Raw genomic sequence first — 26,069 nt, forward strand, 5'->3', positions numbered from 1 at the left:
ATTCAAGCTATTGAGATCAGGTTTGATTTTCCGAATGACCTTCAACCACAGTTGACAAGAATGGATGGCAGTAGTGAGGGTTTCCTTGTACTTCTAATCACTCGAGCCACAGTACTTTCAGTATAATCTAAGTTTTTTCGAGCAACTATTCACAGTTATTTTTGTTTTCTTTTCCTAGATGAGGAATAACTCGGTACCATGTTGGTTTAAAACTGTGAAATAAATAACCAAGCAAAAGTGTAAACAAACAATAAAAGGCTTTTAAAAAATTCTAATTTCTCGCGTATCTGCATTCCGTTGAACGAGGAATCTGCCCAAAATCAATGGAATTCCAAGGCTAATAATTTAAAGTGACTCGAATTTGTTTGCCAAAATGATAGATTGGTCTTGTCCCTTTTTATTAGTTAAACAATATATCAGGATTCATACACGGAAGCAATATAGTAACATAACTGTATAGTGTACACACTGTTATTTGGAAATTCAGAATTTATATTTGATATTGTGGGCGTATTTGAGTAAAATCTGATAGCAAATTGAAAATTAAACTTGATATTGTGAACAACTAAAAGATCAAAATCGAGAGCAAGGAATTGTTCTTTGTCATTAAACAGATCTGCTACCAGTGCACTGTAAGAGCAAATATTTAAAAAACTGTTGAGATATTTCGATGATAACAAAATAAGTACTCAATTTAATTGTTTTCACAAGAAAATGAAAAACAAGAATTTCATTTGGAAAACGCAGAGAGTGAAAGTACAAAAAAATGACATTAACATATTTCAGAATATTTTCTAGAAGTGAAAATTGAGCTTAGGCTTATGAATGTCACCTTACTTCACCTGTCCAACAATGCCTATCCAATGCAGAACAGCTTAAAATACGTGGCTGAAAGTTACAGTATTGGAATTAAGATTCCCGTGTATATGGAAAATGACAGTTTAGAGGTACAGTTATATGAGCTATCAACGCTAACCCCTTTAAACCGAATAAAAAATACACGTCATAATTTGGAGATGTAGAATCCGTTTCACCTTACACTTGAAGAAACTTTTTCCTGAATATGGCTAATTTCTATGTGCAAGTACTGTGTATTAAACGGGACAAAATGTAAAAATTTTAAGCGGAAGATAGTCAGGTGAATACATCATAACCAATTGCCAATACATTTATGGCAAATCAATCCAACTACAATTACCAGGTTGCCAAATTTGTGGCAACTGTTCAACTGAAAACACAGCATCAAGCACCCCAACATCAACAGCCAGCGCCTTCAGCGCCGCTTTTATGACCTGTAAGTGCAAAAGGCAACGAAAAAAACTGATCGTGAGCACGAACGCGGCATTACCGATTAGAGATGGGCAGAATAGTTCTTTAAAACGAACTAGATCACATGAACCATTTTCCCGTTCAGTTGAATTTTTAATTGTACATAGCGAATGATTGTCGAAAGTCTGATCTGAAAAGGCCGGAAGACATATGCAGTATAATTTTGGAGCGGACCCCATTCCCAAACCGGTACTCCTTGGCAAACGATCACGTTACGACGACTAAAACCCATAAAGAGATCTAATCTGTGGAGGTATACTAAGTACCACACAATCCCACTCAGAAACTAGTATGCCAATCTCAAGCATGCGTACAAATGAGCCAGCCAAAGTTGTTTCTTTCGATATTAGCAAAACATTGAGGGAAATCTCAAGTCGTATCTAAAATGTTTCTGGAAATATGTGAATGAACAGTGAAAAGAATCAGGACTCCCATCATCTATGACTTTCAATGGCAACACGGCTACAACAGCTCAGGATATGTGCGTGGAGTGGAGTGTGGAGATATTTGCGAATGTATTCACGGATGAGGCCCTAACAGGTAATCAAATGGCATAGCTCATCTGGGTTCGATTCTCGACTCCGCACATAGGGTTAGAAATTTTTCTAACCCGAAAAAGAGACGAATGGCCCTAAGGTTAAAACTTCTATATTCAAAAAAAAAATGAACTCGCTTGAAGCATAGATTTCAATAAGCTGAAACGTACCCAAATTCTGCAAAAAATTGGAGACACAGTTTTGAGCTTTCACTAGTCGGATTTTTGATCAGCGCTAGGCACAACCTACTCTACACATATATCAGGTGACTTGACATCAGAGTTAAAAATATTCAGATTCATTGAATGAAAATTGATCATATTCAGCCGCATTCATTTTCAATATTCAGTGACGCAGCTGAAAACGTCAAACGAACAAACCGCCCATTCATTCAGGCAGATTTTCATTCGTCTTCGATTATTACACGAAGCGACCGTGCAGCAACGAATCAAACGCATCATAGTAGGCCCTGGCACAATGTAAGCGATGATGATTGTTGTTTCATATGGTTTACTGGAATTTGAAAATATTTTCCTAGATAATTAGTGAAATGAATATATTGTACGATATTCAACTGAATGAATAACATGGATATTTGAATGAATATTTTTTCTTTTCACCGCGAGTCGCGTCAGGTTCATTTTCAGTCATCAAAAAAGAGCTTCGATTATTTTTAACTCTGCTTGACATGCAGATGGCCAAAGGAACGAATTTTTACTAAGCTCGTAGAGAAATAACTCTCTAGTAGCATTTTTACTCAACAGATAGTACTAGTGGACAAAAGGGTGTCTCCAATGGAATGTATGGGAAATATCGAAGCTGGGTATCCTTCTTTTTATAGATATCTTTGCCGTTATGGGCCAAAATCTGAGTGCTATTGGTGTCGATGAAACGATGATTACCAAAGCTTCTTCTTGACTAAAATCGGCTTTTAATCCAGGACCAGACGAATCCCCGTCAATACTTCTGAATAGTCAGATCAAAGTTTTGGTAAATCCGCTTTTTCACGTCTTTCGAGCATCTATTGCTAGAAGCGTTTTCCATCTTCATAGAAATCCACGAACATGTTTCTAGTCCATAAAAAGAAAAATAAGCGACACATAAATAACTACCGTGGAATTATTTTATTGAATCATCACGTGCAAAACAAAAGCCACGTGCTACATTTTATGGACGACGACACTTATGTGAAGCAGGACTAAATCATTTAGCTCAAACACACTTTATCAATTCTCAAAGTGAAAAAAGAGCCTTGGTAACATTTGGTATAAATGGCCCAACATAATTAACCAGACAGAGAAGGTTGTGTGTTTCCTCCTCACTAACCATAGACCTGGAATTTTTTCTTGAGAAGGAGTCATTCCGTTTATATCCAACCAATGAAACAGAAAATCAATTTTTAATCAATTTGGATTCGCATTTTGCTTAACAATGTAGTTCTTTTAATTTGTTAAAATCCACCCGCTCTAATGTTGCAAACAGTAGTCTCCGCAGACTTTCATTTCACAATTTCACTCTATGTTAACATCATCATTGCCGAGTAGTTTTCCTGCTGTCACCCCGTATAAATAAATACCATTCCAGAAATCTTCGGAACCATTTCCAAACTATTCGTATAATGCTCACCATATTGGGAATACTACTGATATATTTCACCATTATAATTGAACTGTTATACTACCATACCCATTTTAGTTACCATTTCCAATACCTTCCGTGTATCCTATATTGGAGATTTGTATACTACATTGTCCTTTAGCGCCAGAGGTTAATATTGCTCTGGTGGGCTTTGTTATTCATATATCTGTTTACCCTGCTCCAAAAATCTGTAGTTTAAGACGGTCAAAAATCCTCGTCTAACAATATTACGGAGATAGCTCAATTGGATAAAGTGTCAGTCCACTTAGTGTCAACGAAGCATTCTTCAGAAGATGGCGAGAGCAAAATAATATTTCATCAATCGATAGAATTGAAACGTGAAGGGGAAAAGATTTTTTCTCCAGCTAATATTATATCCATCGCTAAACCTAAAACATGCATGCCACCATAAGCTGTATGGTTCTTGAATCGTATGTTGTCAAAATGTATATGGAAAACAGCACATTTTGGTATGGTGACTGTTCTTAACAACCCGTTGTTTGTACGGTCGAGTATGGAAAAACGACACTGGTTATGTTCGATATTATACTAGGCAATGGTTAATATATTGTTGAACGAACCATATTGAAAATGGTTTTGAGACGATTGATGCAATGGTTGGTATATGGTACACATTTATGCGGGACGTCGTAAATAATGCTGATTTTACTTTTCCAGCCCCTGCCAAGTCGAGTATTTCACTTTCTGTTTAATCAACTGTTTACGCGTCGCGATAGCAACTATTTTTTGGCCTCCCCGCCTTACAAGAGAATTTTTATAAAAAATCGCTTGAGCGATTCATATCTTGAGTCATATAATATATTTTCATTTCGGGGCTTACCTTGAATCGATCGCACAATTTCTTCAACCTATCAATCTAAATAAATTTCGTTTGAAACACTTCCTCATCAGTTTGTGACGTAATTAGAATAGTTATTCGGTGCATGAACTCAATTTTATTATGATTCTCCTCTTATATCACCACAGACACTATTGCTTTTACTTCACAATGAACGTAGCAAAAGGATTGCGGTCAGGTTGATTGAATTGGTGTGGTTCTATTAATTGAATTTAAAAAAAAAATCGATGCATATAACCCTCACTGTATTTCCTTTTGGCCAGACTTTTACTAGAGGGACATTATACAACACCACCCTTCATGATTATTTCCTTTTAGCATAACTGCGTGCAGGGGTGCCAAGCTTCCATAGTTATCTGGATGCTACCATATGATTGTATACCGCATTCAAGCATTCCGATTAATTTTTTAGTTTAGTCTGGCTTTCAGAGTATTTCTGGCAATATTATTCAAATAATCTCATATGAAAATAAGAGCCTCTCTTTGTTCCGGTTCAGTAATGCTCCAAAATGGCTTACTGTAGAACCCGACAGGTAGTTCGGAATTACCTTTACGGAATCAATATCACGAATGGTTGTTGCTTCTTCAGAGGGAGACTAATTCATTTAAAAACTTTTTAAAATAATTTAAAAGATGAGAAGTAATTTTATGGATTTTTGGGGTAGGTTTTATCCACCAAAAGATGTGGAGATGAGTTGGCATATCATCCGTTCAGAAAATTCATACTTTTGGATCCTGCCAGATACATTAGCCTCTATTGAAAGGCTATTTTCGATGAAAAAAACTAAAACCAACTGCAAATGTGGGAAGTTTAAACGGTGAAATCAATTAAAACAGCTTATAATTCCCGATAGTGTTTCAGATTTAAAAAAATATTTCTGCAAAATCTCTTTGCATCCCTGCCAACTCGTCTCTGCTGAACACGCAAACACAAAGCATATATGCCGAGCATAAAAACGAACGAATCAGCTGATCGAACCGATGATTTGTTTATTCCACCACTTCGGCAGTACTCGTGCTGGCGACTTATCTTGCAGTCAGCAGTTGAAAAACGCTATAACAAAATGATTGAATGAACTGTCAAAATGTTAATCGTTTGGCAGTAAAGTTCGATTTCATTTTGATATTTCCCTAAAAAGTGAAGAAACTTTTCTGGTTTCCTAATGCTGATTAGTGGAAAAGTTTCCTGAACCAATTGGGGATATGGACTACGTTTACATGAGCGGTGATCCGGGCAATCGGACGGAGGATATCATCACCCTTACGAGTGAGTTTGTTTACACTTTTTTTCAAAGTTTATCATTAAAAATAATTGTTTATCCTCAATAAAGTGTACGATAACGGACCACCGGCAGGAGATTACCCGGAGATCGACTATAGTACGTTCAACATTGGTTTCGGTGAACCGGAGCTGATGGAACACGGAATGATTCTCGCCGATGGTGGAGATCGTTTTGGCGTTTCGACCGTAGCATTCGATACCAGAGAGGAACTAATCTGGATGGGAAATCAGGGAGGACATGTAACTTCTTACTACGGAGGAACGATGCAGAAGTACACGTCCTTTCAGGTGCACGCAAATGAAAATATCCGACAAATTCATACCATCGATTCCGGGATACTGGCTCTAACCAGCACTACACTGCGGCATCAGCTTCGCCGGGGAATACCGAAGTTTACATTTCGATCGGAGAAAATGGTCGACATGCTGTGTATGATTGAGCATCAACCGAATCGGATGCTGATTGGCGGGCATCAGAGCGATTTGATTGATTTTGATGTTGCCACCTGTAGCGAAGTTGGGTGCGTTGCTGCCGGACAAAATGGATGCGCAATTTTGCGGAGTTATGCGCGGTATCTCTGCGAGGGGGATGCGTACGGAAAGATAACGCTTCGCGATCCTAATACTCTCACGGTTGAACACGAGCTGATGACACATTCCGGCAGTTTGTCGGATTTTGACGTACAAGGAAATTACTTGATATCGTGTGGTTTCAGTGGAAGGCAAGGAAACTTGGCCATTGACCGCTTTCTGATGGTGTACGATATGAGAATGTTGCGTTTAGTATCGCCCATTCAAGTACTGGTTGAGCCACAACTACTAAAATTCCTTCCATCGCACTGTTCTCGACTAGCCGTTGTTTCTCCTATGGGACAACTTCAACTAGTGGACACAGTGGAACTGAGCGAACCTCGAGTGTGTATGTTCCAGATCAACACAACGGGTTCTCAGTGTCTTACCTTTGATATCAGCTCATCCAGCCAAGCGTTTGCATTCGGAGATCAATCCGGTCACATAAATTTAGTTGCCGCCGTTAAGATCAACACTCCATCGCTGCAGTTCAATCCTTTTTCCCGAGAGACTGAGTTCGCGGATACTGTTGAGCCGCTTCCAATGGTTTCTATCACCGATAAGAACTTTCCGCTTTCTTCAATTTTGCTACCACATTTAACAACTGGAACCCGCTGGCTCAGCGACTGGCCACAGTTTATGAATACGTACGAATACTTGAAACCCAAACCCATCAGTCCGGAAATAATGAGCACAATGAAGATGCAGGGTCCGATTGGATATGCTCCAAATCCGAAAAAGTCATTGCGCAATCAAATTCCTTACATCATGGACAAGAGTTCTTCTGCAAATCAAAGCTCAGCACCGGTTAGCAGTTCCCAGAAAGGAACCACCGATCAGGGTATGAAACTGGTGCCGCGTCGTTATCGAAGAGTAGAAGTCAAATACAGCAAACTCGGCTGTCAGGATTTCGACTTTGAACAGTACAATCAAACCGGTTTCGTTGGACTGGAAGCGAATCTCCCCAATGCCTATTGCAACGCCATGTTGCAAACCCTCTATTTCATTACTCCACTGCGGAAGGCTATTCTTACGCACTGCTGTTCGAAAGAATTCTGTTTGGCATGTGAACTTGGCTTTCTGTTTCACATGTTGGATGCTGGAACCTCGAATCAACCCTGCCAAGCCAGCAATTTTCTCCGATCGTTCCGAACCGTTCCGGAAGCAGCTGCCCTCGGGTTGATACTTTCTTCGGATCGAAGCAACAATGCTAACATCAATCTGATCAGCCTAATTCAAAACTGGAATCGATTTATCCTGCACCAGATGCACTACGAACTGCTGGAGGCTGTGAAGAAGAAGGAAAGTTTGATCCCCCACGATACGGCTGGTGGTATGCGAAGAATTCAACTATCGGTTTCACCACGACCGTTCGTTCCGGGGGCGGAGATGCACATGCAACACCCGGAGGATCATCAGGAATGCTTGGACAGCGAAGTACAGCAGTATGATGCTAACAATGAAAAGTTTCAATTCTTAGTGGCCAGTAGTGGTAAGTTGGGTGATTTCTTTAAATAATTTCTCCTCGCACAAAAACATCTATTCTCGTTAGATTGCGATCCGACGCTGGCAAACGAAACTGATATCTACACTGAGAAGGCAAAAGAAGCACAACCTACTCGTAGTAACAAGGATGAAACGGAAATCAGCCGCCTGTTCGGCACTCAACAAAAAACCACCCAACGTTGCCTCAAGTGCAACACCGAATGTGTGAAAAATAATATCCTTCTGGTGTGCAATCTCCTGTATCCTACCAACACCAACAACCGACACGTCGACGGAACATTTGCGTCAATTTTGAAAAATTCTATGTCCGTTGAAAAAACTACACCGGCCTGGTGTGAGAAGTGCAACAAATTCACCCCCACCAATCAGAAGAGTCGCGTGGCTGATCTGCCGGAAATTCTATCGGTTAATTGCGGTCTGGAGACGGACAAAGAACTTGAATATCTGAAGAAACAAATGACGCGTCCCTCTGCCCAGGTGTCTAGCGACGGGGACTCGCGAAATGGTGCAAATGTAGGTAACGGGAAAATGTGTCGTTACGGGATGCACTGTTCTCGGGTAGATTGTCACTTTTCCCATCCGAGGTGAGACCCCCTGATTCTGGACGTTGTTTTAATAGGTCCTATAAAATTTTACGCTGTTATTACAGAAAACCCCCACCGTCGTTCAACTCGAATGCGTCTAATCAAGGTCAGCAGAAATCATGGTTTCCGCTAAGCTTCCGAATGACGTTGGACGATAAGGAGAATTTGGAAATTGGATCGCTAAAAAGTGCTTCCAGCTGTTATGAAGGTTCCGATGCTCACGAAAGCTGTAAACTAGGTGAGTCAAGAGTATATTCCGAAGTAGGAACAAATTAAAATGTTTTTCACATTTCAGATACGCCGTTTCGAAAATCGAAAAAGTATCGCTTGTCGGCGGCCGTTTGCTACATCAATGACGGAACTCAGCGCAATATTGTAGCATTGGTGCACGTACCCAAGAGCTATCATGATCTCAAAACGGATCGAAGCGGAGGAGATGGCTCATCGAGTTCCGGTTTCACCGATGGGAATTGGTACATATTCAATGATTTTAGTATTTCCCCGGTGTCCGTACAGGAAGCGGTCTGGTTTACACTGGACTGGAAGGTTCCATGCGTTCTGTTTTACACCAGTACCGCTCTCAGGAACGAACAAGGAGAGAACAAAGAATGCTTAACTCAGTACGTGAATCCATTCACAAATGATCTGTTTACCGAACCGAACTCCGGTGAAATCCGAGGTGACAAACATTTTAAACCGTTGGGTAAAAATGAGATCTTTCAATCGGGTGACTTGGTGGCAATGGATGCTGAATTTGTCACTTTGAATCCGGAGGAAAGTGAAATCCGGTCCGATGGTAAAATGTCCACCGTAAAACCTAGCCACATGAGTGTGGCTCGGATCACGTGTATCCGCGGGCAAGGTAAAGATGAAGGAGTTCCCTTCGTCGATGATTACATCTCCACGCAGGAGCAGGTTGTCGATTATTTGACAAAATTCTCCGGAATTAAACCAGGCGATCTGGATGCTAACTTTAGCAACAAGAGACTGACGACGCTGAAAAAGTCCTACCAAAAACTACGCTATCTGGTGGACAGTGGTGTCATCTTCGTCGGACATGGACTTAAGAACGATTTTCGTGTGATCAATATAATTGTTCCGCCGGAGCAGATTGTTGACACGGTTTATCTGTTTCATCTGCCCCATCATCGTATGGTGTCGCTCCGCTTTCTGGCGTGGCAATTTCTCGGGATCAAGATCCAATCCGAGACACACGATTCCGTTGAGGATGCCCGGACAGCGCTTTTGCTGTACAAGCACTATCTCAAACTGAACGCTAAGGATGAGTTTACGATGGCGTTGTCGAATCTGTACGAAACCGGCAAGAAGTTACAGTGGAAGGTGCCGGATTAACGACGGAGGAAGATGTGCCGCGATGAGGAATAGTGATATCAGTATTTTCCCTATCCTGCAAGAGATTTGAGTGTTTATTTTGATGCTTGGGTTTGGGAAATAATGTAATACTTTATTATTCAGAATATCCATACATTTGTCTTTTATTTTTTTGTATTACATTTATGTTATTTATATTAAAAAATCAGTGTCAAAAGTTTGTCAGAAAGATAGCATTTACACATGATGATTGTACGCGCATGAATAAAAAGTTACTCATTACAAATAGTTGCTCATGTTATGGTTTTAGTTCTGTCAGTTCTTTGTTAGAAAAACCTTCAAATTGTCATTTTACTTTTAAATCACTTCTGACGTATTTCACTTCTCTGCTCAATGATATTTCCATGTAATGCCTATTGCAATATGTAACTATGTACTACATACAATTTTCAAATAATTTAATTCTCTGGAAAGATGAAGCTCTTTGAAGATTTTTTACTTGAAATCGATTGCAAACAGTAAACTAGTTACTTTGTTTAAAAAGTAAGGCTTTGGAAAAGTTTGTGCTATGATATTACAATGTTCATTCCATAATAACCTTATGATCACTCGCTTCTTATTTCGGGTTGGAGAAATCTCCTTAGAAAAATCTATCTGTGCGAGATTGGGAATCGAACGCAGGTGAGTTGGGTACGTTTACCTATTACTCTATGCCCGCCTCTCGTAAATTTGTTCACAAATTTAGGCATACTGTTTATGACCTGATAAGTGACAACCTAACTTTGTTTGCTATCTTTTCGATTGAGGGTCGTTTATTTAGCACGTGGACAGAAAACCTTACATTTTTGAAGCCCTCAGTGGACAATACTCCATGGCATTAAATGCGAATGCCCTGAGTCTGCGGCAGTCCGGGCAAGCGTAAAGTCACTTATGTCGTTTTCGATTGAGAACCTATGCTACGTTAGTAATTATTTAAGTTAAATTTGGTGCAATATGAGGTATTTATAGGAAACGTGCAAGTACGCAGCCACAGAAATCATGACTGCGCGCAAAAGTCAATGGTTGGCAACAATGATTGAAAAACGTCAAAGACAGAAGGAAAAAAAGCAAAAAGAACCGGGTGTTCTGTGAAAGAGTCTGTTCTTTTCCTGGCGGTGCGAGAATGCGAACGTGTCCGTAAAACGATCTGTGAAGATTGAGGTATCGAGAGTGAAACCGCGTGGTAGTGTCAAAAGGGGACTAAATTGGCTAGTTGGGGCAACCAGGTCTCGGCGTAAGCTGTACCATTCCGTGCTTTGCCAAAACACAATCAGGTGCCGTTGGGCGACAGGAGCTTTACCATTCCTGGCTGTGCGAAGGCGCGGACGTGGCCGTAACACGGTCTGTGAAAATCAAGACAGCGAAAGTGCGTCCTGTTGCTCAACTAGCTCGATTGGCTAGAGATTGGAGAAGTGTAAGAGTGAAACACTCGTCCGTGTGAATGCAAGAGGATCATCATGGAATTAACTGAAATAGTTTTTCAGATTAACGTAGAAGCTTTAGGAATAAAACAAAGGATTGAGAAACAACGTGCTTGCGTTTTTGTATTATTAATTCAATTCAATGACATTTCAAGAAAAAATGGAAAAACAGAATCATAAACAGTAGAGTCTACATCGTATGGGCACATAGTAAATATCAAACAATGTAGGGTTACCAGCAGTGGTTGCTCCTTAACATTAACTGCAGTAAACGGTCGCAGTGATGTCGCAGCACGTCCTGCCGGATCCCGAACGACGGCCGACGATGCAAATGGTGCTACCCGACAGGAATCCACGTCATGCATCGGGTATGTCTTCACAATTTTCCTAACACCTCTTGCATCTTTGATAATATATGAATGACACTGCATTTTGGGCCGTTTGGTGGTCCGGACGTAAAGGAGCCCCGCACATGGGCCGTCCATTTTGGGAACTAGCCATAAGCCTATTTTATTTAAACCACAACACCTAGCAACTAAACCAGGTTAGTTCTTTCAAACAAACTTTTTAAATGAAACTGAGTTGGGTACTCGCAAAACAGTAGTGGTGTGAGCGAAGCCGAACTATATTTCAGGTTAGAACCCAACCCGGTTTACAGTTCAGTGGCGCATAACCTAGGTTTGAAACTGGCTTCAAACAAACGGATTGACAGCAGTTAGGTCCGAAACTGGGTTAGTTTCTGCCTCAAGCGACAACGCTATTAATGACTTATGCTTTACGCAAATCGTTGAACACACTACTACAGTTACAGATTGTCAAGTACTCTATATAAAGCTGAAGATCGGCTGGTCGGTATGCCCAATTAGCATACCCCAGCCGCCTTCAGTGGATAGGTGCTATCGGTGCCTTGAGTCCGGCCACAAATGCTACGAGTGCAAGGGCATAGACAGGAGCAAACTATGTCGTCGCAGCGGCGAGGAGGGGCATAAGGAGCGGGGTTGCACTAAGGCGCACAAGTGCCTTATCTGCACCGCTAAGAAGCAAGCCCATAAACATGCTATGGGTGGACCTTCGTGTCCCTTCGGTGAGGCAAATAAGAAGAAGCCGTGAACGTCACACAGCTAAATCTTAACCATTGTGCAGCAGCCCAACAGCCGCTGTGGCAGTCGGTCTCGGAGCCGAGGACAGATGTTGCCCTCCTATCAGACCCGTACAACATCCCTGCTGGCAACGGCAATTGGGTGTCGGGCGGGTCTGCAATGGGGGCAATCTGTACAACGGGACGGTTCCCGGTTCAAGAGGTAATACACTCCTCCGCTGAGGGTGTTGCGATTGCCAAGATCAATGGTGTGTTCTATTGCAGCTGCTACGCTCCACCAAAGTGGCCCATAGAACAGTTCAACCAGATGATCGACAGGCTCCCGTCAGACCTAGTGAGCCGGAAACCGGTAGTCATAGCGGGAGACTTTAATGCTTGGGCAGTGGAGTGGGGCAGCCACTGTACAAATAGCAGGGGTCAAGCACTAATGGAGGCGCTTGCGAAACTCGATACTGTGCTAGCTAATAATGGCTCCGCTAGTACATTCCGTAGAAACGGGGTGAAGGCGGATTGACGTAACATTTGCCAGCTCGAGTCTGGTTCCAGGCATGGAATGGAGGGTAGACGAAGGCTACACCCATAGCGATCACTTAGCAATCCGCTTTAGGATCAACTATGGTGTGCAGCATCCGAGGGCGGGAGATCCCTGTCAGGTACGCGGGTGGAAGTCCAATCACTTCGACAGCGAAGCTTTCACCGCGGCCCTGGGACTGGAGGCCAGCACCGACAGTCTAAGCGGGGATGCGCTGGTAGCTGCTCTATCACGCGCGTGCGACGCCACTATACCGAGAAAAACCCAGCCAAGAAACGGCAGATGCCCGGTATACTGGTGAAGTGCCGAGATTGCAGCTCTACGATCAGCTTGCCTCAGCGAGAGCGTGTTTCGACAACCTGTGTGAGAGTGCCAACGCGAATCCGTGGGGTGACGCCTACAGGATTGTGATGGCCAAGACCAAAGGGGGCTCTTCACCCCCAGAACGGTCTCGGGACCGGTTGGCGACGATTATCGAAGTACTCTTTCCGTCTCGAGCCACAAGCCTCTGGCCACCTGCACTACGAGACAGTGCGGGCACGACCGAAATGGTGGCTCCAGTGACGAATGAAGAACTACTCGCAGTGGCTAAATCCCTAGCAATGAACAAAGCTCCAGGGCCGGATGGAGTTCCAAACAACGCTTTCAAGACAGCGATCATAGCGAACCCGAACATGTTCAGGCTAGCTATGCAGAGATGCCTTGACGAGTGCCGCTTCCCCAATAGATGGAAAAGGCAGAAATTGGTGCTGTAGCCGAAGCCCGGGAATCCGCCAGGCGACCCATCGGCGTACAGACCAATCTGTCTGATCGACACGACTGGCAAATTGCTTGAGAGGATTATCCTCAACAGGCTAACCCCGTACGCAGAAGGTACGGACGGTCTGTCAAGCAACCAGTTTGGTTTTCGGAAGGCAAGTCCACAGTGGACGCTCTCAACTCAGTGATAAATACTGCCGAGATAGCGATCCAACAAAAAAGCGAGGCATTCGATACCGTGTGTTAGTGACACTTGACGTGAAGAACGCAAGCTGGGTTGCCATCGCGCTCTCGTTACATCGGCTTAGCCTACCGGTGGGTCTGTACCGGATCCTGGAGTCCCGCAGGGCTCGATACTAGGCCCGGTGCTATGGAACCTCATTTATGACGGGGTTCTGAGACTGAAGTTCCCTCCTGGGGTCAAGATCGTCGGCTTTGTCGACGACGTAACCTTGGAGGTCTACGGGGAGTCAATCTCTGTGGTAGAACTAACCGCAGAACACGCGATCAGCACGGTGGAGGAATGGATGAGCGCGAGAAGCCTGGAGCTCGCTCATCATAAGGCGGAGGTAGTTATCGTCAACAACCGCAAGTCGGCGCAACATGCAGTTATCCATGTGGGAGAAGTCGCGATCACTTCACAGCGGAGTCTGAAGTCTCTCGGAGCCATTATGGACGACAAGCTGACCTTCGGCAGCCACGTCGACTATACATTAAAGTGGCTCGAAAATGACATTTTTCAGCACAGCACTTTTTGAGTTCCTTTTGTGGTCCCAAATGCCTGTGCAAAGTTTGGGAGCGGTCGGTTGCTTCCCGGGTTTGCGCATTGCGCTTAAATTTGTATGGGATTTTATATGGGGAAATCAATTATTTTGCATTTACGGTAATAAAGATCGCTATTTCACTCAATATGAAAAATCAGTTTTATAAAACGATAATTCAAACCTTGGTTAACAACTTTGTCGAAGACAATAACTAGCTATGAGTTTTCAAAAAATAGTTATAACGATTTTAAAACTTATTGTTCAATCCAAATGCAGAAATTAATTATTTCTTCCAACACTGTCAGTACACCACGACACCGATAATTTAAACATGAATAAATGAGAATATATTCATCGCAGAGACTTGGTACCTTTGAATGAAATGTTCAGAAAGAATTGCTGAATAACAAAGACGTAGTCAGAAAATAAAAACAAGAGGGGGTGTGGCTTGTGTACTCCCCAGTTCCCTGTTTAGATAGTTTAGTATAACATAATGTTTAAACCGCCGAGTTAAAAATTAATCTTACGTGTTTTAGTGCTACTATTTAAGGGCTCTACTGTTATCTCATTTTAAAATGGTACAGCGGTTTATAAGTTTTACATATTTTAAAACCCTATTTCTTAGCCGTTCAGACTCAGAGTTTTGCATATCCTTAGATTTCTTGAAGTTTCGGAATTGTTTCTATTGACGTTTCCGTTTGAGAATCTAGGAACGAAACCAGGATAGTTATTTCAAACAAGCGTTTTTTTTATGAAATTGAGTTAGGTTCAGGCAAAACAGAGGTGATGTTGGTGAACCAGAAATATACTTCAGGTTAGAACCCAACGCGATTTCCAGACCTGAGTTAGTTTTTGCCCCAAGCAAAAACAACACATAAATTTGTAGGTGTAAATTCTAAATATTGTAAATGTTATTTCCCACAACAAAGATTACAATCTGATTATGATTCATATTTGGGTCTATCAAAATATTAAGAAAGTTCAGTCGTTGACATTTACAGGTACGTAATGATTCTTTGTTTTATACAAAACAATCTAAACAGGGACTGGGGAATACACATACCCCCCTTCTTCTTGTCATTTTTTGACTACGTCTATGATATTCAGCAATTCATTCTGAACATTTCATTTAAAGGTACCAAGTCTCTACGATGAATATATTCTCATTAATTTAAGTTTTTAATGTCGGTGGTGCACCAGCAGTGTTGGAAAAAGTAATCAATTTCTGCATTTGTATTTTACCATAAGTTTTAAAATCGTTATAACTATTTTTTGAAAACTCGTAGTTAGCTACGGTTTTTGACAAAGTTGTTAACCAAGGTTTGAACTATAGTTTTATAAAGCAAGTTTTTCATATTAACTTAAATAGCGATCTTTAATAACGTCGAAGCAAAAAAATTAATTTCCCCATATAAAATCCCATACAAACTTTGAACGCAATGCACAAACTTGGGAAGCAACCAATCGCTACCAAATTTTGCACAGGCATTTGAGACCATAAAAGGAACTCAAAAAGTGCTGTGCCCGCTAGTTTAAATCATTTTGAAGTTTTCCCATACAACCGCGAGCCACTCTACTATACATGCAAGAGAGCGTCGACTGCTGTTGCGGCTCTATCGAGGATGATGTCCAACAGCTCAAAGGTGTGCGCCAGTAGACGTAGGTCACTGGCAGGCGTTGCCGTATCTATCCTCAGGTACGGCGGCCCGTCATGGTCAAGAGCACTGAGGGTAACCAGTTATCTATAGAAAGTGGAGAGCACCTACCGCGTGATGTGCCTCAGAGTGATATCTGCCTACCGCACGGTATCACACGATGCATCCTGCGTGATAGCGAGCATGATGCCAGTCGGGCTGGTCATTCGGGAAGATGAGGAGTGCTTTGAGCTACGTGGAAATAGGGGAGCCCGCGAGCGCACCAGGGTGACCTCGGTCGCCAGATGGCAGCGTGAGTGGGACAAATCTTCGAAAGGTAGGTGGACCCACCGGCTGATACCTAACATATCGAGCTGGGTGGGAAGACCCCATGGGGAAGTTCACTTCCACCTAACACAATTCCTGTCAGGCCATGGCTGTTTTCGACAGTACCTCCACAGGTTCGGGCACGCGGAGGTCCCAGTCTGCCCGGACTGCCCAGGTGTAGACGAAACAGCCGAACACATACTGTTCGTATGTCATCGGTTCGACGTCGAAAGAAGAGCAATGCTTGACGTCTGTGGCTGGGACACAACCCCTGATACCCTTATCCAGCGGATGTGTCAATTGGTGGAGAAGTGGAACGAAATCTCGGCTGCTACCACCCAGATTGCCAGTAGGCTACAGGTAATCTGGCGAACCGAGCAACAGACGACTGGCACGGCTAACTAGTGATTGGTTAGCTGGAGCGAAAAAGGCCGAGCGCAAAAAAGGGAGTGAATGGTCTGTTCATGCTGAGGCAGGTTTGGCGCAGCGACTGGAAACCGCGTAAGGGGTAAACCCAGCCACCCCGAAGCAAGACAGAAGAGCGAGTGTATAGGCGTATAAGTGGACGGCCTCATGCCAAGACGGGAGGGTCGTAGCGTAGTATGTTGGGACTTAGCTATCGATGCCTCATGGCGTGGCAGAGGAGTGAAAGGGTGAGCATCCAAGTCAGTCTCACACGGCATGTTAAGGGTGAGCACAATAGTCAGCCTCACATGGTATGGTAGAGGCTAGCATAAAAGTAAGCCTAGCAAGGAATGAAAAAGGTGAGCACACAAGTCAGCCTCGCATGGTATGTCAGAAGTGGGGCCTAAGGAAAATGTCCCACATGGGATGCCAGGGGGAGTGACAGAGGTATAATAGAGTGGCACGATCGAGAGTGAACCAGATGATAGGGTGAGCGCCCAAGTCAGCCTCACATGATATGGGTGGGGCAAGCACAAAAGTAAGCCTAGCAAGGAATGAGTAAGGTGAGCACAAGCAAGAAGTATGCGGTGCTACCAGAGGAAAATGGTAGTGGCGAAATTATCGCACTAAAGGAGCGGATCCCCCCACTGTTCACTCCAGTGGAAGCTATAGCCAAGCTCAGGGCCGAATTTAGCAAGTACGGCTAAAAGTCGTTCTTTAACCTTTGCAGCGTCGGAACCAAGATTGTGTGCTCCAGTATGATGAAGTACACAAGAATTGGAACATTGCTCAAGGCGGGTAGTGTGAAATTATACACCCAAGATCTACCGTCAACAAAGCCGCTGGGGGTGGTTATGCTTGAAATGTCACCATTCGACGAGGCGGCTCTCGAGACAGAGCTGAAACAGCTTAGTTTGCAGCTGATTGCAGTACCGACTGTGTTTGATCCATTTTGCCAATGGAACTACTACCATCGGCGCCTTGATAGGTATTCGGGATTTATTTCGCGTTATTGATTTATGGGAACCGACCGCAGCACCATAAGTGGCCCAGTACATGAACTGCCTTATATTTGACGCACTGTGACAAATGCGCCGAGTGTTGTGCAGCAGAATAATGTGGTTAAGGTGATGACGGTGAACCGAAATGTGCTAACTGCGGCGAAAACCACCGTGCGAAATCCAAGCGTATCTGTAAGAAATGAGTATCATCATTCTGGGCCGTCGTCGAAACGCTCCGGCCGTCAGACACTGACAAAGCGCATTTCCCAGCATTACAACCCCAACGAGCAGTCCCGAATTTGGACCCGCTCTCCCCCAACAATAAACGAGTCGCTAACTCAAAGACCCGTTACTCAATGCAGCCCCGCCTTAATCCGGCTGCTGTCTCCGGATTGTCGTTTGCCAGTACGGTAGCTGGTCATCCCAATAACGAACTTCCTTTCACAGCGGAATAATTCGACATGCTGGCATCCGAGGTCATCACAGCTAACAGCTGCCGTGTCCATAATAAATAAATATGGGCCTTCAATACATAAACATCGCCAACTTGAACTGTGGACACACCTCGAACTTCTGGAATTTCTCACCGCCAAGGACATCAACATAGTGGTTATCAACGAAACGCATCTAAGACCGGCAGTAAATATTTATTTGCCTAACTTCCTTCTTTTAAGAGTCGATAGCAGAAATTCTGGAGAAGAATTAGTAGCTGTTGCTATGAGGCGCAACATCATATGCTAACTGCATTCGTAATCGAACGCTCGTTCGTTACACACGTTATTTAGTGTAACTTTACCTTGAGTTAGGCGATATCGGCGAAGGTGTTTATCCCAGCAAGGCCTGGAGTATAAACATATTGTGTCAAGCAGTGCAGTCTTGAACAGTTGAACAATTTTCTTGCCTGGAGGACGGCTACTGTGTGAAGGTCGCGCGGGTGACCGATAAAAGAAACGAAGGATAAATTGACCTACCAGCTCGTCAAAAACCAACTGGTGAAGTATTTCGTTTTTATTTTTCTTATCGATTTTCTTTCATATTTTTTTGATTTTTTTATTTTGATTGAGGTTAAATAGTGCGGTCGAGCGTGTTGCTCCCGCAACAAAATGGAACAAACAGAAGGATCACCCTCCGAAGACGAACCTTATGGGGAAGAGGAACATATATCTGATTCGAAGACAGATGATGTTATGGACGATCCACTTTCCCCCAATGTCCCACAGAAGCCCCCCCCCCCCCCGAATCAATGTTTACCAGGATGGATTCGCTGGTCCTTGGGTGGTATACTTTCGGCCCAAAAATAAACCGTTAAACAGCAAATCTGCTGTGCAGAAGCTGACAAAACGTTACTCGGCCGTAACCGAGATTAAAACTGTACAGTCAGATAAACTACGCGTAGTCGTTACTCACTTGAAACAGATCAATGATATCATTAGCAATAGCCTCTTTACGAAGGAGTATCGCGTCTACATTCCTTCTCGTGATGTGGAGATTGACGGTGTGATAAGTGATGCGAGTCTAACTGTCGATGATCTGATGAATGATGGAGTTGGCCGCTTTAAGGACCCTAACCTTCAATCAGTTAAGATTTTGGAGTGCAAGCAATTGCACTCAATGTCCATCGAAAATGGGAAATACTATCCATCACACTCGTTTCGCGAGCTACGTTGAAGTGGGAGGAGCTCGTCTACCTGTACGTCTGTTTGTGCCGCGGATCATGAATTGTTCCAATTGCAAGCGGCTAGGTTACACGGCCACCTACTGTAGCAACAAGCAACGGTGCGGTAAATGTGGGGAACGCCATGCGGATGATACTTGCAGGAGGCCCGCTGAGAAGTGTGTTTACTATGGGGAGAATCCGCATGCACTTTTGACATGCCCTACGTACAAACTTCGCGCGGTTAAACTGAAGCGATCCGCCAAAGATCGCCCAGACGCTCTTACGCAGAAATGCTTAAAAGAGCTGCTCTAACGACCCTTGCGAGGGGCATTCTTTTGCTCTGTTTGGAAACTAGCAAAAAACCTAATCCAAACTCACTCGAACTTCCTCGTAAGGGTCCCAGGTTGTCCCAAACAAGGGTACAAATAAAAAGAATTCATCAACTGGAAGTGCTGCTACAACTCCGAAGATAATACCTCCTGGTTTTGGGAAATTGAGATACAACCAGGAGTTCCCAGAACTCCCCGGACACCAAAAATCCCAAGTGCTCTCATTTTACAATCAGAAACTCAACCTAAAACGGGATTCCTTAAATTCTCTGACATTGTGGAATGGATATTCACAGCTTTCAACATTACCGATCCTCTGAAAAGCTTGCTGGTTGCTATTCTACCAACAGTAAGAACATTTTAAAAACAGTTGACTGAACAATGGCCCCTCCTTACAGCGATCGTATCCTTCGATGGCTAACTTATTAGACGGAATCAAGGATCTGATCACTGTTTTACAGTGGAACTGCAGAAGTATTATCCCCAAAATTGATTCATTAAAACACTTGCTAAATTACAATCCTTGTACTTCGATTACATGGCACAGATCATCAATTCATCTTCGTATAACGTTAACCGTGCTCATCTCTTAGATACTTCTGATCCAACTGTATTTTTCGACACATCCATGAAGGAAGAGATTTGTGGAATCCCGGATCACATTCGCAAGTGGTCCCAAATATTTTCTATAATAAATACCATCAAGTCGACTGCGGCAAAATGTTCTACAGTGACGGATCAATTTTTGATGAGTCATTCAAACTCAATGATCCTGCTTCAATTTACGTCGCAGAATTAGCTGCCATTCAGTATACTCTCGAGATCATTGACACCCTGCCCGCAGACCATTACTTCATCGTTTCGGACAGTCTCAGCTCCATTGAGGCGAAGCCTGGAAAGCACTCACCGTATTTGATGGAGGAAAATACGGGAATATCTGAGTGCTTTATCTGAAAAATCTTACCAGATTACCTTGGTTTGGGTCCCGTCACATTGTTCTATTGCGGGCAATGAGAAGGCGGACTCTTTAGCCAAGGTGGGTGCATTAGAAGGCGACACTTACGAAGGACCAATGTGCTTCAACGAATTTTTCAGTATCTCTCTCGTCGGAGGACGCTCGATAGTTGGCAAACTTCATGGAGTAATGGGCATCTGAGATGGTGGCTACATTCCATTATCCCGAAGGTATCAACGAATGCTTGGTTTAAGAGATTCGTACGATGTCAAGGCTCATGTCCAACCATTAAACATTCGATGCGCAACTTGCCGAAAGTAATCATTGTGTTTGTGAGAACGGCTATCACGACATCGAGCATGTTGTTTGGCTGTGCGCAGAGTACCGTGTTGCCAGGTCCCAACTAATAGATTCCCTTCAGGCCCGAGGTAGGTAGGTAGGTATTTTTGAAAACTATTGATGTCCAAGTTTAATACATTTTCCCCTCCCCCATTCACAGTAGAACCTCGTCAATCTCTCCCTGTATCTACAATATGGCATTATTTCACGAGTCTACGATCCAGCGCCTTCAAAATAAGATCTTAAAGATTATCCTAAATTTGCCCCCCTGGACGAGAACTAGTGAAGTACATAAATTGGTCTCCTTGGATACCCTAGAAGACAAATTCGCAGCAGAATACCTCGTTCTACGATCAATTACCGCTAAGGGAAGAAATGCAAGAAACAGGAAAGTACCGGAACGTCCTCGAAAATGGGTAAGAAAAGGTGCTCGTAGACAGGTTAAAAATGACCCGGAAAGGGTTCTCCGTTACAAAAACACCGCTTGATAAGCAGATTCGCAATGTACATTGAGCAGAATCCCGAAAAAGGCACATTCAGAAAAGGAAAACCAAGTATGAACACATAGCATTTACCTTTCCTTCAGATATAATTTCCTAATTTATATATGCTTGCAGGTCATGAACAGTTTACTAGTTGCGTTAACCGACACAAGGAGCTTGCCATTCGGAAACTCGAAGGCATTAGAAACGCAAATGCCAATGTCATTGAAAAGGAGATCAGAAAGTGGTTTCTGGAAGTTTTTGACATTTTCGTGGAAGAGGGTCTAGTAGAAATTGTTCAAAACGCGAAGAGCGTCCTAAATGGCAACGATTCGAGTTTTCATCGATCCATCTGTAGATAAACTTATCACTATGCGAGGCGAAAGGAACGTTTATAAGGTCAATCATGGTCCAGCAAAAAACATAACGGTTATGTCTACTTGTTTAGCCGAGGCGAAAATGTATCCTCCAATGTTGGTCTTGCCCTACAAAAAAAATTCCCATGCTTCATTCGACAAAAACAACGTCGATTACCCTAAATGCTTTGGCCGTAATCGTCCGCTGGCACAAAGGAAATCAAAACAGCTTCAAGCTATTGATAAAGCAAATAGTTCCCACCGACCACTGGAAAAAGTTCAGTTTATAATTTCAGATCCTCTAACAAGTTTTGTGATTGCTGATTCATTTCCAGTCAATCGATCAAAGGCTGCAGAAAAAAAATCAACTGATTGGACCCGATTGTCAGGCTAAGTATAATACTTGCTATTCTTGCAGGACTATCATGTCTACATGTCCGCACGGACAGTCGAAATTGATGGTGTGGTCAAAATTCTGGATTCCAAGCAATTGTGTGCTGGAAAAATTGCTACGATTCGTCTTCTCTATAGGTTTCGTTTCGGGTCAGCTCCGTCAAACTGTCCTTTTTGTCAAGGTACTTCCACCTATTTGCATATTTGTACTTCTTATTACTGACATTTCTGATTCCCTTAAAAGTCAATTAACAGCATTTCTCTCTACAGTGAACACATTTTTGAAAGAGTCGACTGCCATATTACCCTTGTTTGTTACGATCGTAGCTTTTGATGGCTAATTTATTAAACGCGATCGATAATTCTGCAATAGAGAAGTAGAAGTGTAATCCAGAAAATCAATCCTTTCACATTTTTTTAATATTCTCCAATATTTCAATAATTTGTTAAGATAGAATAGGTGGGACACCGAAGGCTTTCTGATATCACAGAACAGTGCACCCGTCTGGGAGACTTTAACGTCGTTACTTTAACTGCCATGCTACGGTATGATTACATGTATCAACTTCGATGTGACCATCTACTTAACCTCGCTAAAGTTCGATTGTAAGCGCAAGGTCTTCCCTAGTCGTTGTGGTTGTGACATGCCTCTCGTCATTTTAATCAGCCAGATTCATTAACAAGCTGAATTTGATTGTCTATCGCCGGTTTTTGGTATTGACAAGAGCGCAAGTGAGAATTCCACCATTGAAAATGGTGAATGATTTTTTTATATTGTAGGAGGATGCGGTAGGTTTTCTGTGCCGGAGTAAAGTCAAGTCAGACCTTTTTATCCAAATCGAATCCAGCGGTCGGAGTTTCCACGCTTTCGTTAGTATTGTTAGTGCCTCAGGGGTGCTCATCGATGTATCTCTCGTTAACCCATCGACGAACCGGCGCCAGTGACTGCGTTTTTGGCTTTCGTCAAATTTTTCATTTGCGTTGTAACGTCCTGTATTTTCTAAAAATACGGGCGATCCGAAATCAAAAAAGCTTATGCTTTACGCGGAGAACTTTCTCGCGTACACTGCTTAGCACGCGGGATGCCTGACTGTCCGAGGGTGCTCCCGTCAGGTACTCTATTCGTCTGAGTTTGAATCACGGCATCGAGAATCAAACCAGCCAAAAACTTATTTTCTTCCTCCAGAGGAAGTTCTTGGTTTGCACAGATGATTTCGGTTATAGTTATAGCATAGCTCTTCGAATCAATTTTGAAATGTCGTTTTTAAATTGTCATTTAAATTTTGAAATTTTAAATGGAGTCCCTATACTGAACCCTTTATAAGTATGCTATATTTTAAAATTTGCCATGTTGGTGTTCAGAATTTATGGATTTAATGGCAGCGTTTGATTATCTTTGGACCGCTGTCACTGGATTTGTGGAACTTAAGAAGATGAGCATGTACGACAACGGCCCACGATCAAGCAATATGGCAATATTTTCCGCAATTTTTCGGATTTATTTTGTCACAAATATTGTGATGATGATAATGCAATAAATTGAATCTGAAGGTGGCAAGTAGCGAATTTGAATTTCTCGATACTGTGAAAATGATTTTGGGACTAACAGGACCGTCTACCAAACAATGTCGTTAATTAGATCTGAATGTGGAGTGATTTAAGCTATTTTTCTCTGCGCATTTTATAATTCAAAAGTCATTCATTTTGGTGCTTAAATATGCATATCTGTTACCTTGAAGGCTTTGAATTGCTTTAGTGTATTTTATACACCATATAAATTTCAAATGTGTACACATTATGCTTTAAGGAACAGTTTTTGAGATTTGGTACAACTCACTGATAATATAAATACAACAGCCAGTAAAAACATCAAGATAAAACTGTAAAACGCTCATACATCAAAACGAATCTAAAATTACATCCACGTTACACAATACGTCAGTTCCTTTCAGTAAAATGGCGGCTCACTTACTAACCAGATCTACAAATCCCATTGGGATAATATTATCACAAAAGTCACAACGTCGAATCCAGAAATTAGTTTGTCCACGAACGAGAAACTGGACATCCCCTATACCAACAAACAGTACAGATCCTAAAGTGTCTAAAACAAATGAGATTACTTTTGTGCACCAAAAAGCTCCCCATTTTAAATGCAATAAATTTCCTCAATGTCGATGCAAAAGTCTCACCCTTCGTCGAATCTCAGTCGGTGAACCGTTGTTGGCCTTGATGAAAGAACTCACATCCCCATCTCGTTCGGCTAGGGCAAACGAATCCACCGATGGTCGTCGACATAGCTGTTTCGCACTGCAAATACTTGTCCGTTTAAAAGCTGGAACCGATTGACGGCGCAGAAGTGGATTTGATTTCACAGCTGGCGCTCGAAGATCTGCGACGTCGTTGGGACGCGTACTTGGATAGCTGGGTTCATCCAAGGATCCATCGAAGCTCATCGACGGTTGTGAGTAATGCATCTTCATCATACGGAACTGTTTCTGTTTCTCGCGAATCAGCGTTTGATAGTTTTGGAGTGACAGACGACGAATGTTATCTTGCCTTGGGATGTCCCTGATATGTTTGGAAATGTCCACGGCTGCCGCAATCAGCAGTATTATCAGCACAGATAAGAACACGTACATTGATGAGTTTGAACCGGTATCTTGTCGCCTAACGGAGGCCTTCGGATTAATCCCAATAGGTAGTTCTCGTTTTCTTTTTGCAGGATATGAATCAATTGTTTTCTCCTTGGAGAAATAGAACACTTCCATGTCCATGCACTCATCTGGAAACTCTTTCATCCGCTCCAGCACAGTTTCTGGACATGATGGACGACCCACGTTGAACTCGAACCAATTATCGTCATCTTCTACGCCATCGATATTCAAAGGACGGTGCTTGGTCATTAGTTGCAGTGCATGTCTTCCCACAGGACCTTTGTTTCCATTCGCTTTGGCTCGAACGAAAGCCTCTCGCTCTCGGGCTTGATTAATTTTGTTCTTGTAGAAATTTATCACTATCATGAAAACAATAAAGGTCACGCAGGAATAGAGATGTTTATGACCCGATGACATTTTGCGTTACTGATTCCTACAGGAACGGCAGTACAGTATCACACACTGACCGTCGTTGTTGAATGAGCTTCAATAGCCTATCTTGTCTCGTTTTTGTTGAAAAGCACTTCTAATTATAAGCCTAATAAAAATCGATATCACCACATCTGGACTGATAAGAGAACAAAATACGAGTCAGGACCTGGGGAGATAGTGGAAAAGCAATACTATGGCTAATAGGTAGTTACCACAAGGCTGAAGGTCCTGATGATGCAGTATTTATGATATGCGAAACTTGTGCCGTAGTGTCCAACTAGCCTACTGCGACAAATAATCACCGACGGGTGGGACGGGCTGTGGGACGAATAACCTTTGCCAAACAGGTGTTAGCGTTCTCTCTGTTATTGTCTTGTTGGTTCTGGAATATGTTTTGGTTCTACCAAGCATGCGCGAGAACGGTTCTGGTGGAATTGAAAGGGATGTAATCGGGGTGATTGCCGTTCATCTAACAATCCTTCAATATTTTATTTTTATCGACAATTTCTAATTCCAAAAAACTTGTTTAAGGACTAATCTACATAAGTATCTCGTTGTTTATTGAAGCTTGTTATGGTGGAGTGAGCAGAAATTGGAAAAGTCACGAGTAGCCGTTACCAGAGTCCCTATAAGCAGTTTTGATGGGTTTTGTTTATATATTTGTATCTTTTCAGCTATATTCTGTTTCCAGGGGTAGGATTATTTTACAGATTTTTTTATTTGTTCAATTCTTCGATTGGGTTTTTCGTGGATCCTAACTTTGTGTTCAGTTATTTATTCTACTGCTAAATCGATTCCTTTTATTGAAGCACAATAACGACACATTTAAAGATAACAGACGCTTAGGATTAT

At 42.6% G+C, this 26,069-nt stretch overlaps 2 protein-coding genes across 2 annotated transcripts; one reads left to right on the forward strand and one right to left on the reverse strand.

Moving 5' to 3' along the window:
• Positions 1-5,439: 5,439 nt before the first annotated feature.
• Positions 5,440-9,937, forward strand: LOC131693789 (PAN2-PAN3 deadenylation complex catalytic subunit PAN2). Its single transcript, XM_058981927.1, has 5 exons — positions 5,440-5,629; positions 5,694-7,706; positions 7,767-8,304; positions 8,370-8,542; positions 8,600-9,937. Exons 1-5 carry the CDS (start codon positions 5,566-5,568, stop codon positions 9,655-9,657), a joined length of 3,846 nt encoding a protein of 1,281 aa, XP_058837910.1. The 5' UTR covers positions 5,440-5,565; the 3' UTR covers positions 9,658-9,937.
• A 415-nt stretch (positions 9,938-10,352) lies between these two features.
• On the reverse strand, positions 10,353-25,593 carry LOC131693791 (uncharacterized). The gene is made up of 2 exons (XM_058981928.1): positions 25,430-25,593; positions 10,353-25,353 (listed from the first exon to the last, which is right to left on the reverse strand). Exon 2 carries the CDS (start codon positions 25,200-25,202, stop codon positions 24,297-24,299), a length of 906 nt encoding a protein of 301 aa, XP_058837911.1. The 5' UTR covers positions 25,203-25,353; positions 25,430-25,593; the 3' UTR covers positions 10,353-24,296.
• Positions 25,594-26,069: the final 476 nt, after the last annotated feature.

The sequence above is a fragment of the Topomyia yanbarensis genome, chromosome 3 (assembly GCF_030247195.1).
Source record: "Topomyia yanbarensis strain Yona2022 chromosome 3, ASM3024719v1, whole genome shotgun sequence".
Taxonomy (NCBI): domain Eukaryota; kingdom Metazoa; phylum Arthropoda; class Insecta; order Diptera; family Culicidae; genus Topomyia; species Topomyia yanbarensis.

Excerpts from the sequence above, each read along its gene's own strand:
- LOC131693791 (XM_058981928.1), bottom strand. The coding sequence starts at position 25,202 with ATGTCATCGGGTCATAAACATCTCTATTCCTGCGTGACCTTTATTGTT.
- LOC131693789 (XM_058981927.1), top strand. The coding sequence starts at position 5,566 with ATGGACTACGTTTACATGAGCGGTGATCCGGGCAATCGGACGGAGGAT. Across the intron at positions 5,630-5,693 it reads GGATATCATCACCCTTACGA|TGTACGATAACGGACCACCG; the intron begins GTGAGTTTGTTT and ends TCCTCAATAAAG. Across the intron at positions 7,707-7,766 it reads ATTCTTAGTGGCCAGTAGTG|ATTGCGATCCGACGCTGGCA; the intron begins GTAAGTTGGGTG and ends TATTCTCGTTAG.